Source organism: Solanum verrucosum, unplaced genomic scaffold (assembly GCF_900185275.1).
Source record: "Solanum verrucosum unplaced genomic scaffold, falcon-dt-bn FXZP01000060.1, whole genome shotgun sequence".
Lineage (NCBI taxonomy): Eukaryota > Viridiplantae > Streptophyta > Magnoliopsida > Solanales > Solanaceae > Solanum > Solanum verrucosum.
Genome location: NW_026020129.1, coordinates 7289490 through 7303918, shown reverse-complemented (window position 1 = coordinate 7303918; position 14429 = coordinate 7289490). Strand labels below are relative to the sequence as shown.

Here is a 14429-nt window from a genome sequence, read left to right as displayed (position 1 = left end):
TGAGATGTGTGTTTACACTCGCGATGACGTGTAAAGTGGCAAATTAAATGACGACATTTGTCAAAAAATAATTTGTAGATAATGAATTTTGAATAAAAAAATAAAGTAACCAATGACTCAATGACACGTGTATTTTTGCCCAAATAATTTTTTAAAAAACAAATTAAATCAATAAAATCCCCATGACCCCCTCCCCCCCCACCCCCGCAGTTGTCTTCTCCAATAACCCCCATTTGCAGAAACCCCCGCCCCCCTCGTCTTCTCCAACCATTTTCTACAAACACCCCCCCCCCCCCCCGGCCCCAATAACCCCCATTTGCAGAAACACCCCCCCCCCCCGCCCCCCCGGCGCTTCCTCCAAATACCCTTACTCATTTGTAGAAAAACCATACCCATTTGCAGAACCCCCCCTCCCCCCCGCGTCTTCTCCATATACCCCTACTCATTTGCAGAAAAATCTGCACATACCCATTCCCCCACCCCATTGTCTTCTGCAAATACCCCCATCTCTTTTTTGCTAAAACATTTGGGCACCTACATACTCTTTCTTTTTTAATAGTGTCTTCTTCAAAAAAAAAAAAATCTTAGCAAGTTTAAAATTCATCAAAAATTAAACTTACTCCTCTTTAAGTATTAAATTCTTTCAAGAAAGAATTTCTTGAATAATTTAATATTTAATCTTGAAATGGGTCTATTCCTAAATTTCTAAAATAGTTTCCATCATTTTTCATTATTTTACTGTATCTATTTTTATTCACCATGTTGGATATTTAAGTTTGCAAAAATGGTGGCTGAAAATGGGAAAGAAGAAGAAAAAAATAATTAAAAAATCGACTAAATAGGCTTTTCACGCGCGCTCAACAAGTGTATTACACTCACTATGCCATGTAAGCAAAAAGTGTCAAAATGACACAGCGAAACCCTACATGAGGTGTCTAAAATGAACATCATCCATTTGAGGTGCCTAAGTGAAATTTCGTGCCAAATTTAAGGGGCTACCGATGGGTTAGGCCTTGTACCAACTCCATCAAACTATGCATCGAGATCCATCTTTTAAAACAACCTGTTTAAAATTTTGGAGTTTGGACCATATTTTGGTCAATTGCTTTGTTGACTTTGCTTCTTGGTTTCACATTTACTCTGAAGTTTCGACTAAAATTTTATTCCCACTTCTTAATTATTTGTTCATTTTTAAATTGACATATCTATTAAGAAAATAATTATTAACATAGTAAATTTATTATTTTACCTTATTAATTATGAAGAGGGTGAATTAAAAACTTAGGACTTTTGAGAAGTTCTATCTTTTCCAAAGTAATTAATTGAGGGTATAATATGTAAAAAAAATTGTCTTTTCTTAATTTATCAAAATGAACAAATAATTAGGGACAACTAAAAAATGAAAATGAACAAATAATTAGGAACCGAGGGAGTAGAAGAGATTTGACTTTTTCTTTCTTTCCCTTTTAGTTTGGTAACCTCTATCCCTCAAGACCTTTTTTCCCATTGATTATAGTTTTTCACACCTTACCACCTTAATTTTTTATTTTCTATGTTCAATAATAGTTGTTTACTATACTACTTTGAGATGTTCAACAATACTTGTCCATTTTATGAAATTAATGAATAATTTTATACTTAGTTCCTAAATTATTCTCATCATTAATTATAATTGTTTCCTTATTCAAAGAGTGATATAGTAAAATTATTCTTTTATTTATAGTTTCTTAATTCATGTGCAAAGTCAATAGTAAATAACTATAGTTGGACAGATGCAGTATAAGTTACTTCTTCCGTTTACTTTCACTTATTTGTTAAGTTAAAAATAAATAGTAATTATTTAATTTAAAAATATATAAAAATAATAATAATTATCATCATATATCCATTTTATTGTTATTATTAAGTATTATGATTTATTTTCTAATATATTTAGATGATTTAAAATAGTCAAGATATTGAGATCAAATCAATAGAATATCATGTGCAGATTCATATTTGTAAATCTCGAGGATAATAGATTTAGATAACAACAAACATTATATAAAAAATACATATTATTTTAATAGGATATGGTCAATTGACTTAGAAAACTAATATAAAATAAAAAGTACAAAATATGAGAAAATAATCTCTCTCAAGCAAAATTCTCTTGACAATTACATTATGGATATTAATGTCAAATTATGAGGGAAAATTATATATAATAGTAAATTATTAATTTAAATTAAATGCTATAAATATAGTTTGATTTAATTGTACCCTATAACAAACTGTTGTTATTTCGCCTCTCTCCTGGTGGCTTTCGCTCGCCACTCTCGCTTTTTATACATATGCAAATGTATAAAATGCGTTTGTGTTTGTATAAAACGAGAAAAATTGTATATATACATATATTTTTGTTTCCCTCTCCCAGATTTCGCTCGTCACTCTCCCAGATCTCGCTCGCTAGACTCTCCCTCTCCTCTCTCGCTTATACAAATAGAAATGTATAAATTGCATTTCTGTTTGTATAAAGCGAGAGAAAATTATATATATACATGTAAATACATATATCTTCGTCCTATACACTTATAATTATACAATACAAATATTCTCCTGCCCAGTTCTCTTTTGTCTTTCTCTCTTTCTCGCTTTATACAAACACATATTATACAATTGACCTTTTGTGTATGTATATCGAAACAGAAATAGATTATACACAACTGCTTAATTTTGTATATGTATAGCGAAATATACATATTTACGTTTGCTATGAAGCGCAATTATGAAAAATATAGCTATAACATATAAATATAATTTTTGTGTTTGCTATATGTGAAAGTTGCTCAATTAAATATAAACAAATAAATATGAATCCATGTTGTACAAATTACAGTGTCCGTTTCTCGCTAAAAATTCATTTTAATACAGGATCATTTAATATACGGAATAAGATAAAGCAAAAATATTTTTTTTAATAATTAATTTATCTCACATTTTTATAAAATAAATAATTTTATTATTATAATATAAATTATGAAACTAATTAATGTCGTACCCTCAAACCAACCATGTCATAAAATTAAACTTAATATTTTTATCATCAAATTATTATTTTTATCCATCCTACCAAAAACTCGGTCAAAATCCGGTAGAACATGGAATTTCCAAGATGTTTCTTCAATTCTTCTAGAAAAACTAGAAAGAAAATTCAACTACGTTTTCTAGAGAGAGAGCCCAAAATTTTCTAGTGTAATCTTACTGACAACGCGAAAATAAAAAATGAAAACGCGTACACGTTCTACATAATCATCGTCTATAAATTATTATAATTCCATAACTATATGTCCATCTAAGACAAAACCCACTTAAAATTCAATTACTCAAGCAATTTACAATCAATTTCTTCAATCATGACAGGCACAGGAGAGGAAAATCAACCCAAATTTCAACAATCAGAGCCTCAGATACCTTCTGTTTCTTCATCTTCTTCAGATCCTCAAGCACCAGAAATGGATCAGCAAAAATGGGGAACTCATATTATGGGTCCGCCTGCAATTCCAACTTGTCATCCAGATAATCAGAAAGCCGCCTTATGGAGTGCTGAGGACCAAAAAGAAGAGTTTCAGCCACAGCCTTATGTTGTTTATTCCCCAATTGACAAGCCTAGCAATAACCCACTTGAATCGGTTGTTAATGTGTTCAATTCATGGAATAATAGAGCTGAGAACATCGCCCGCAACATTTGGTATAATCGTAAGTCACTCAACTAATAGTTATTATAACCCGCGAGCGAGCAGTCAAAATTATTTACAATTTTTGACTAATGATATATGTGGGTCATGTCTGTTGTAGTGAAAGCTGGACCATCAGTTACAAAAGCGGCATGGGGAAAACTTAATTTGACAGCCAAGAAGTTGACAGAGGGTGGATTTGAGCCTCTTTACAAACAGATTTTCGGAGCAGATCCTAATGAACAGCTGAAAAAGACATTTGCTTGTTATCTTTCCACTGCAACTGGTCCTGTTGCTGGTACACTCTATCTGTCAACTACGAAAGTTGCTTTTTGCAGTGATCGCCCATTATCATTCAAAGCTCCGTCTGGTCAAGAGACCTGGAGCTACTACAAGGTATAACACAACCCAAACAAATACTCTCCCCGTTTTAATTTGTTTGTCTGATTTTGATTTGACACAAACAAATTAAGAGCAATATGCTAGCTATAAGGATTAATTATATTTGGCTTCAATCGGTAAGTAAACATTCCAATTTCTAAAGTGCACACTGGTTGTTTCGACTGATAACTGAATATTTCTCATTGTGTCTTGTGGATATTCAATGTTGAAGTGATACAAAATTTTTGGAAGTGTCTGAATATGACTATTTTGTAAATTAAGAGTCTTTAGCTGATACAGTATAGACGAGTTGAGATGTTTAGATGTGCCTATAGACTTCTCATCGTGTCTTGTGGGCATTCAATATTGAAGTGACACAGAGATTTTAGAGGTGTCTGAATATGATTATTTTGTAAATTAGAGTCTTTAGCTGATACAGTATAGACGAGCTGAAATGTTTAGATGTGCCTATATAGACTAGACGAGTTGAGATGTTCAGATGTGCCTAGCTGATACAGTATAGACGAGTTGAGATGTTTAGATGTGCCTATAGACTAGACGAGTTGAGATGTTTAGATGTGCCTATAGACTAGACGAGTTGAGATGTTCAGATGTGCCTAGCTGATACAGTATAGATGAGTTCAGATGTTTAGATGTGCCTATAGACTAGACGAGTTTGAGATGTTCAGATGTGCCTAGCTGATACAATGAATTGAGATGTTTAGATGTGCCTGTAGACTAGACGAGTTGAGATGTTCAGATGTGCCTAGCTGATACAGTATAGATGAGTTGAGATGTTTAGATGTGCCTATAGACTAGACAAGTTGAGATGTGCCTATTAAAAGTTAAAGAGTGTTTACTTATCATCTGATACGATTTTGAACTGTGTGTACAGGTAGCAATACCGTTGGGAAATATTGGGACTATAAACCCAATAGTGATGAAAGAGTCTCCACCAGAGATGTACATTCAGATTGTTACCATCGATGGTCATGATTTCTGGTTCATGGGGTTTGTGAATTTTGAGAAAGCAAAACGTCATCTACTTGAAACTTTGTCAATTTTTAGAGCTCAACCTCCTCATGTTGGGGAAGTCAATGTGCAACAACCAGCTACTTACTAGAAGAATTGGCCTGTCATAGCGCTTATTGGGCTGCACTCTGTTTTAGGTTTTTTTATTTTTTCTGTTTGTTCCTGCATTAGATATATCTTTATTTTTTTTTATTGTAACATTACTTGTATGTTTATACTTATTTGGGAGTGACTTGGTTGTTTTGATGAGAAACTCTTGCGTTTTAACTTTTTTGTTTGGTTTTGACTTGATACAAAATCTACGTGTATAGATTTTGAGATTAGGTAAAAGAAAAGGAATTGCAAACTAACAACTTAACTAGATGTGTTAGAACACTTATTTCATTGATTATTTTCATGCTTTACTCCTTCAAAGTCTATGAAATCTAAGATCTAAGATGTAAGTTGGATGATTAATGCAGAGGGATGTTCATCTTGCTTAGGGAGTTGTACCGAGTCTTATTAATAAGAAGGTTTTAAGATAAAATCAAACCAATAAATTGAAATAGAGGAGTAACAAATAACTTTTTCTTAAAGCATGAGAATATATTTCTGTCAGAAATCTTGGTTTGAGACGAGTCTTAAAAATGAAAAATCTTTCAAGAAACTTATACTTATACCTCTTTATTGGGCCTATTCGAGCAAAAATCAAATGGATATCATATACTTGAATGTTAAAAATTAATTACATCGTCAAGGAATAACCAAATGTCTAATAAGAGGTGATAGATCAACAATCACGTATACGTAAGTTGATTTCTCTAATGATCACTCATTTAATAGTTATTATCTTATAAAGTCACTATGCTTCTTGATTCTAATTTTATTCAACAAAGAAAATGATTTTTTGAGATATTAATTATTTACTTAGTTGAGTGATCATATAAGAAATTAACTCCATATGACATATAAATCCAGCGACTTGCTACATGTTTGGACTTCATATATACCGTGTGATCTCTGAAGTAGTTAATTTGCAAAAAATCTAAAATTTTATAAGAAATTAGCACATATTGTTGAAAGGATAACTCTCACAAATAGTCACTTTTCGGCCCCTGTAACTGAAAAATAATCATTATCATAGAGCTTCAAATTCTACAGTGAAATTTATGAAGTTTCTTCAACAATGAAAATTGAAACAAATGGCTATTTTTTAAAGATAGGGTCGAAAATGGCCGGTACGCTCATAGTTCTAACTTATTGGGCCTGAAAATGCCGGGCTTTTGCAGGCTGTTCCTACCCATGGTGTTACTGCTGGGCTCAGTGGATTTGATGGAGTTGTGATGGAAATAGTCATCACTTTTGCACTTGTGTATACAGTTTATGCTAGGGGTGTACATGACTGGGTTGGTTCGGGTTTTTCAAATATCAAATCAAACCATTTGTGTCGGATTTTTAAATCTATAAACCAAACCAAACCAATAAAACTCGGATTTTTCAACCTCGGGTTTTTTCGGATTTTTTCGGATTTTTTCCGGTAAAGTATTCATACAAACATGTAATTTACTTGTACTTCAAATATTTCTTTAGTCCTACCAAAATACAACTATCTAAGGTGTTTCTTAAAAAAATAACACAAAATATGATATAAGTAATGACACTAAAATATTCAATAAAAAAATGATAATAATGAAATCGCGTAAAACAAATATTGCAAATTAACAAGTCATAATGAAAATGATCATAGTTTAAAAGTACTAAATCATGCTAAAATAAGTTTAATAAGTATTAGTTACATGACTAAATATTAAAGGAAATCAAAATTAGATTATGTATTTGAATTGTCTAAACCAATGTAAAACCAAAGAACAAATATTCAATATTATAGTCATTCTTAGTGTTGAACTGATTTTTTTTTTTTTGCATTTGTATTAATTTGATTTTGATTTAAGCTTTATTATAATTACTAACATCTGTGGACTGTAATCTTTATTGAACCATTCAGAATTCTAAGTTTCAAACTTGAAATAATATATTAAAAGATAAAAACTATGAAAAAGTATAAGAAATATTTAAAAATTATATCAAAGTAAATATTTTTATGTATAAAATAAAATTTAAAATTATATATACAATGTCGGGTTGGTTTGGTCTCGGGTTGGTTTTTTTTAGTTTAAACCAAACCAACCCAAATATAATTGAGATTTTTTTTTCCAATACTAAACTAAGTCAAACCAACCACTAGTCGGGTTTTTTTTCTTAATTTGCGATTTGATTTGATTTTCGATTTGATTTTGTGCACCCTTAGTTTATGCCACTGCAGCAGACCCCAAAAAAGGGTCACTTCGAACAATTGCACCCATTGCAATTCGGCTCATTGTTGGAGCAAATATATGGGAATTTTAACGAATTTCATAATTTTAAGAGGTAATTACATTCCATCCTTACTCTTTTTCAAATTACAAAAATTCTGGACATCCCAAAATGTTCTGATACATACTGTATTGGTTTCGGATACATAGCTCAACGTCCTGATACGTTGCGTTTGAGTTTTGGATACATCACTCAATGTTTTGATACATCGTACGTTTCGATACATCGCGTCTCACATACATCTCAATACATCACGTAAAGTGATGTATCCGAGAATAGGAGAGAGTAGGAATTTTTGTAATTTTTTCAAATGGTAGGAAATTTTAGAGAATATGATAAAATAAGTTATGTATTTAAGTTATTTTAAATTTTAGGAATCACATAGTTTTAATATGAAATTACAATCTATCCCTATTTAGTATGTAATTACATTAATCCTTGAAAAAGTAGAATAAAATGTGGATGTTCAATCTTTTTTCAATATTTTCTCCCTTTATTTCCTTTTACTAAATTTGAAAACGTCAATTATGTGGAAATTAGCAATTCACTCTCCTAATCTACCTAAAAATTACTCCATTCAATTTGTTTATTTTACGTTTTTTTTAGTCTGTTTAAAAATGAACATCTTTTTCCCTTTTTGACAATTCTTAAAGTTTAACTATTCATGTAACATATTTAAGACATATTTAATTACAATTGTGCAAAATTAAAATTAGATAAACAAATTGAAACAAAGAGAGTAATAACAAGAAATCCAGAAAGAAAATTTAACAGAATAATATCAAAGACAATTTATTTAGGGCTACAGTAGTAGCTAAACAAGTTGGCCCGTGTTTAAAGATTTTACCTGTACAATTATTTGAAAATGTATTTATTCCAATCATTATGAAAACTCTTTATCAAATTTGTGATGTTCTAAATTGTTTGATACCATATATATATATATAACTTTCACAACTTTTAAGAATTTAAATTCATTAAAGTATTCACACTTAGTTTAGTGTGATTTTTACTCGCTAGCGGGTAGTAAGGGTTCTGGGGTTCATTCGAACTTTTTTTGGTGTAAAATTATATTATTTATATATAGTTAATGTGTTTTTATGTATATACAGTAGATGCTGAATTTCTTCAACTTCTTCGTGTGTTTACTTCTTCATATTTAATTTTAGCTTCGTTAATAATTTTTTTAACTTTACTGCTACTCTCTACTTACGAAGTTATGTTTAAAAGATACTTATTACACTGGGTATGTTATGTATGTGTCTTTGGTTGAAGAATTTTATCTTTTTTTCAATTTAAAGGCAACTTTATCAGATTGTTGCAAAAGTTAAAGCTCAAACAATTCAAGCTAGATTTATAATATATAAATTCATAGTCTAATTTTTTCCCTTTAAATTTCATAACTTTGTATGTTTAATGATACGTAATTACGTATGATGCACAAATTATCTGACTAGACAATCATATATGATTACGCATGTTACATGTATATCTTTAAGCCACTTTGTGTCATTCATTTTAGTGTGATGATTCTTTTCAATGGCTCCACAGAATTGGATAAGTTTTTTCACCTTAAAATACTTCAAAATTAAAAAAAAAACTTCAATCAAATCATACCTAAATGCATTTCATTTGGCTTTATTTAGCAACCAGTCTAGGGGTGATGGAGCGAGGTTGTTTACTGAAATCCTTCTACACAAAATTACATTGTATATATAAGATTTTTTAATATATATATATATATATATATATATATTATGTATATAGAGAGATGTTGAATTTTTTAAAAATAAGACGAGAGACTGGTTTTAGCGGTTTTGGGAGGTTCAAATTTCGTCTTAATATTCCAAGTTTGAATCTAGGCACTAGATTTTTTACTTGTCGAACGCCCTTAGTGAAAATTCTAGATCCGCCAGAAAAAAATAATCCTACAAATATATTTTGTATTTTATTTAACAATTTTCCATGAAAAATGGTACAAAGAGGAAAATATTTTTCTAAGTGTTTTTTTTTTTTTTTTTTTTTTTTTAATGTTTGGTTGGTGAAACATTTTCTCTAAGAAAATAAGTTCCTTGAAAATTAAAAGAGGAAAGGATCAATATTGCCCAATAGACCACTTATATCCTTCTTTATATTTTGAGATAAAAAATGTCCATTCTGTTTGCTCTAGAGATCACAAATACTTTCAAAAGTTAACAATACACAATTTTTTAGTGATGTGACACGCCACATGAAACTATTCCTTCCATATAAATGTTACCAACTAGGATTCCCTCTATATTATGAGTTATTAATTTTGACTTGATTTGTAACCCAAACCCTAACCCGTTCTTGCTAAGTGCTAATCCATTGCTAATGACCCACTAAAATTAAGAGGCAAATATGGATCTTTTCTTTTCACCTCAATATCCTCACTATTCAATTGAACAAGCTATATAAGTGACATTTAATGCTATTCCTCCAACCCCTCGCCATCCCATATTATATAGGTTTGAGATAATATTTTTTTGAGAACTTATCAAATATCAAAATATAAATTAGAAAATTACTTTATGTTCAAAAATACATATTTTAACACACCCTAGAATAACATTAATAATAAATCATAAAGTCATATCTCCTTAGGGCCATATATAAAGAAGGGTAAAAAAAATATTGACGCGTGAGTAGAAAGCAAATGAAATTATGAAAAAGTATCTTTTTCCATAGAGTGTGCAAAAAGCAAAATCCCAAAACTCTTTTTATTAAAATCACATTGGCTTTTAATAACATTGCATTTTACCTTTCCACTTTGTAATCGATAAACTTTTCCAAAATGGATGTAAAGATTAATATTCCCTTCATAATTGATTGGACTACATATATATTATATTCTCCCACTAACAAAGCCTTTTGTTTGAAAATTTTACACTTGCTTTTTTCACAAGTCAATGACAATGAGGGAGGCAAATATAAATCCTTGTTGAATTATCCAACCAATAATTCAATTAATTAGAAGAATTTCATAGTTTTCCTTAATTTCTTCACGGATCGAAATAAAGGTTTTTCTCACTGCGAATCAGTGTGATATTTGTGTTATATAACATGATTTTCCACTTATTTTCTTAAACTAACTCACTGAAAAAATGCATGGTGAGAAACAAATTCTCATCATTTTTTTTCACCAATTCAATCAGAATATTTGTGTGTTGATGTTTTTCATGCTTCTTTTGACATTGTTTTTCTTTCTTTTTCCACCAAACTGAAATTTGATTCCTTATATACCACGTTCAATATGAGTTATATATGAATATCAAATTATTGTTACATTAATTATATATACCTTTTCGTTTATGAAAAAAATGATCATGTTCATAAAATATCTTTAACTACTATATATGTGGTATATGCATGGAGAACATTAATCGATTATCTAGCAAAAAGAGTCATATTTAAGATTTGAAGTTTATCAATTCATATAAAATAAAAATTACTAAATTCACATGAGTATATATATATATATATATATATATATATTCCTAGCTAATTAATGCTACTTAAAATTGGAGACCTTCCATCACATGTTAAACTACACGAACAATATAACAAATTATTATACTTGTCATTTCATATATGCTTTATATTGAGTATTGAGTGTGTATGTATATATATGCCTGGCTAATTAGTGCTACTTAAGATTGGATTAATTATGATGTGAGCTGGTTTAGTGGCTCAATTCTACTTTAATTTCCCCATTAACCATTGGTAAGGCATGAGTCTAAAAGTAATATTCTCAAGTGTTTTGACATATATCATGATGCATATGTCAATGGAAATAATAATGAGAGTAAAATGGAAGCATAGTGTGGCTATTAATTTTCCTAAAGTTGTAAAACAATGATTATATATTCACTCTTGTCTATAGGCACGTGAAATGATAAAAAAAAAAAGCACCTAAATATTGGAGCAAAATCATTGTGCTCGCATGGGATTCCAAGTAAAAATTCACTATAGTGCTATTTATGTAGGGGTTAAAAGTCATATATATGAAATTTATATTAATTATCGAGTTGTATTTATTTTTTATAGCAGAACGTAACATTGTGGTCTCGCGAGTTAGATTTCGGAATGATGGTATGTTCGTACCTTTTACTTTTACCATGTGAAGGTATAAGTTTCCTATAAACTCTGCGCAATTCTAGTACTAACATATGTCAAGAAATAAATGTGTAAAGTAAATACAGTAGCGATAAAGTCATGCTGAAAACAATGAAGAAGAGAACAGTAACAGTAATAAATAGAATACGATAATTGAAGTAAAGAAAATAACAAGTAATACTAAAATCGAAGAATACCTTAATAATTAAAGAGTAATAATAGTAATATCGAAACATAAACTAAACGATACTTTGATATGTTATAATAGGTAACTTGTTTTATTTCAAGATTATAAAATGCCACATTTTTAAGGCATGCAGCTGTAAAAACTCATCTGAGTTCCACTTTCTATGTCAGCTTTTTGAGTTATATATTTTATGTATATGTAAGATAATAACATGTCAAGTCTGATCACTTGCACTTGAAGATTTTTTGCTGTTCATTATCCCACACGCCCTATCTTTTCAGTTATCACCACTTTGCTATGTGATTAGTCTTTTTAACAATTATACGGATTATTGTGTTTATACGTCCATCTTATCATGATAGAGTTAGAAATTTAACGAAAAATATATAATTTTTCTTCTCAAATTATTTTAAGGATGTGTATATACGTATAATTTTCTGATAAAAAAAGTATATTGAGCCACCCTTCACCTAAAGTAGCTCTGCTCATGTCTCAACAAAAGGGCAAAGATAAGATTAAAGACAAGAGAACTTAAAAAAAAAGATTAAAATGTCACAAATTAAACTTGAATTAACATAACTTAAAACAAATAAAAATTCACCAAGTGTTTGTCCCTACATAGCAATCTTCCTAAATCCAAGGTTCACAAATGCAATTTATTAAAACACGGTTTTACAAAACTATGTAATATATTAAATATAATATATAGTATACTCCCAAAGTTGACAACCACCGAAAGTTATAATAGATTTGATCCCCACTATCCTTTGCTGGTAAAAATAGAATTTATCTTTTATATTTTTATATTATAAATAAGAAAAAAATATACATTATCTGATCAACTAACGTATAACTACAGGTAACACCCCCATAATTAAGGAAGTGAAATTAGTAAGCTAAAAAATCATATGTAATAAAGGGATCTAATAAAAAATTGAGCCCGGAGTGGACCTAGATCGAAAGCTATGAGTACACGTAAACTCAATAGTAACTTTTATTCAGATTTGTATTAAAAAATTCATTAGTAATTATCTCCACATATTAGACTGTAAATTCAGTTATTATTACACTATATATTAATTTAAATTTATCTTAGGAATTCATAAAGTTCAAATTCTGATTTCACCTATGATTCTTGTTTTGGCTTATATTAGGGGTTGTATATGTATGGGAAAAACCATTTAATAAGTAAAAAATAATAGATTTCGAACTCAAATGTCCAAATCCATAAAATCTAAATTCTGAATATGTCACAAATGAAAATTAATGAATGTGTATATATAAAAGAAGATACCCAAATCGAAAGCAGAGTCAACGATCGCCCCAAAAAATAATTTTCACAAATACCCTAGATAAGTTTTATACACAAACTATGTAGCGATATGAAATAGATATGTCTGCCTTAAAAGTTGTCTTTGGGAAATGAGAAACAAAATTGAGACACACGAGAAGTATTTTATACACTACAATAAATTAAATACATTAAAATAGTATCGATATTCGTTATATTGTCCGCGTATATAAGTTATAATCTTGGTTGGAATACAATATTATTTATGCACACTATATAGCTCGTGTGCTTGTGTATAAATTAATCCAACCTTTTGTAACAACTGTTTTAACGTTAGGAAACAAACGTCCGTTCAGTCTGGACAATGTTTTCTTTGATTTAGTCAAATTAATGTTATTTTATTATATAGTTTTTTTATTTAACGAATATTGTGTTGGAATACGTAAATAAATAGTTTTTTTATTTTTTATTTTTTCTGTCCTCACGAGACCAAGTGTGCCTATGTTAGCTATCATGTACCTCTGATGTTTGCTTTGTTGTCTCTCCTATATATAAACTCAATCTACTACTAAAGCTGAGACCAAAGTTTTTATGTTCTTTTTTCTTCTAATATTAGTGTGTCTATACAGTCCTCAGATTTGTTAAGGTAAGTCATTTTCTTCCCTTTCTTCACTTTGCGAAAACCGAGAGGACGATTTAAGATATATAGTTTGTTTGGTAAAATAAAAATTATTTTTTCAAGAAAATGTGATTATAGATCGAACTTATCTAATTTTTACAGTATTATAGTTGGTTGGTTGTTTACGGCCTAGCTGTACCTAATGTTGTTAACACTACGTTCTTCTCCGCCGCTAAGGAGCAAAAGAATCAAGTTTTTTTTTATGATAATGTCAAAATATGTACTTATTTGTATTTATATAGTGATCAATCTGCTAGATTCATTGATCCTACTCGATCTTCCTTTTCCGTTTTAATTTGCTAACACTTTGTACGTTCTTATTAATCTTCAAACTCAAAAATTTCATCAAAACACTCTCCGATTTTGCTAATAGTATCATTAATTTTTTATATATAGTTTTTTTTTTTTTGGTGAAAATATATTTTTCACGAAAAATGACCTCCATTTTACTAAACACACTCATAAAGTCAACACAGTCAAAATGAATGTTTTTTCCTCCTATGTACTAGTGATTTGAGCCGAAAGTAATGTATTCAGTTGAATCCGCCTCTCAGAAAAAAAAAAAAAACCACAATGCATATATATACACTTGACTATTGCCTTACACTTTTTTCTTTTTTTGGTTAATTAATTAACAGGCAAAGTTATTCAAAG

The 14429-nt window shown here is 29.7% G+C and overlaps 1 protein-coding gene across 1 annotated transcript; it reads left to right on the top strand.

Annotated features, from left to right (window-relative positions):
* The first annotated feature begins 3252 nt into the window (after positions 1-3252).
* On the top strand, positions 3253-5382 carry LOC125826647 (GEM-like protein 5). Its single transcript, XM_049506002.1, has 3 exons — positions 3253-3738; positions 3838-4112; positions 4993-5382. Exons 1-3 carry the CDS (start codon positions 3396-3398, stop codon positions 5218-5220), a joined length of 846 nt encoding a protein of 281 aa, XP_049361959.1. The 5' UTR covers positions 3253-3395; the 3' UTR covers positions 5221-5382.
* Positions 5383-14429: the final 9047 nt, after the last annotated feature.

Coding starts and splice junctions, on each gene's coding strand:
- LOC125826647 (XM_049506002.1), top strand. CDS start 3,396: ATGACAGGCACAGGAGAGGAAAATCAACCCAAATTTCAACAATCAGAG. Junction 3,739..3,837: donor CCGCAACATTTGGTATAATC/GTAAGTCACTCA, acceptor TGTCTGTTGTAG/TGAAAGCTGGACCATCAGTT. Junction 4,113..4,992: donor AGACCTGGAGCTACTACAAG/GTATAACACAAC, acceptor CTGTGTGTACAG/GTAGCAATACCGTTGGGAAA.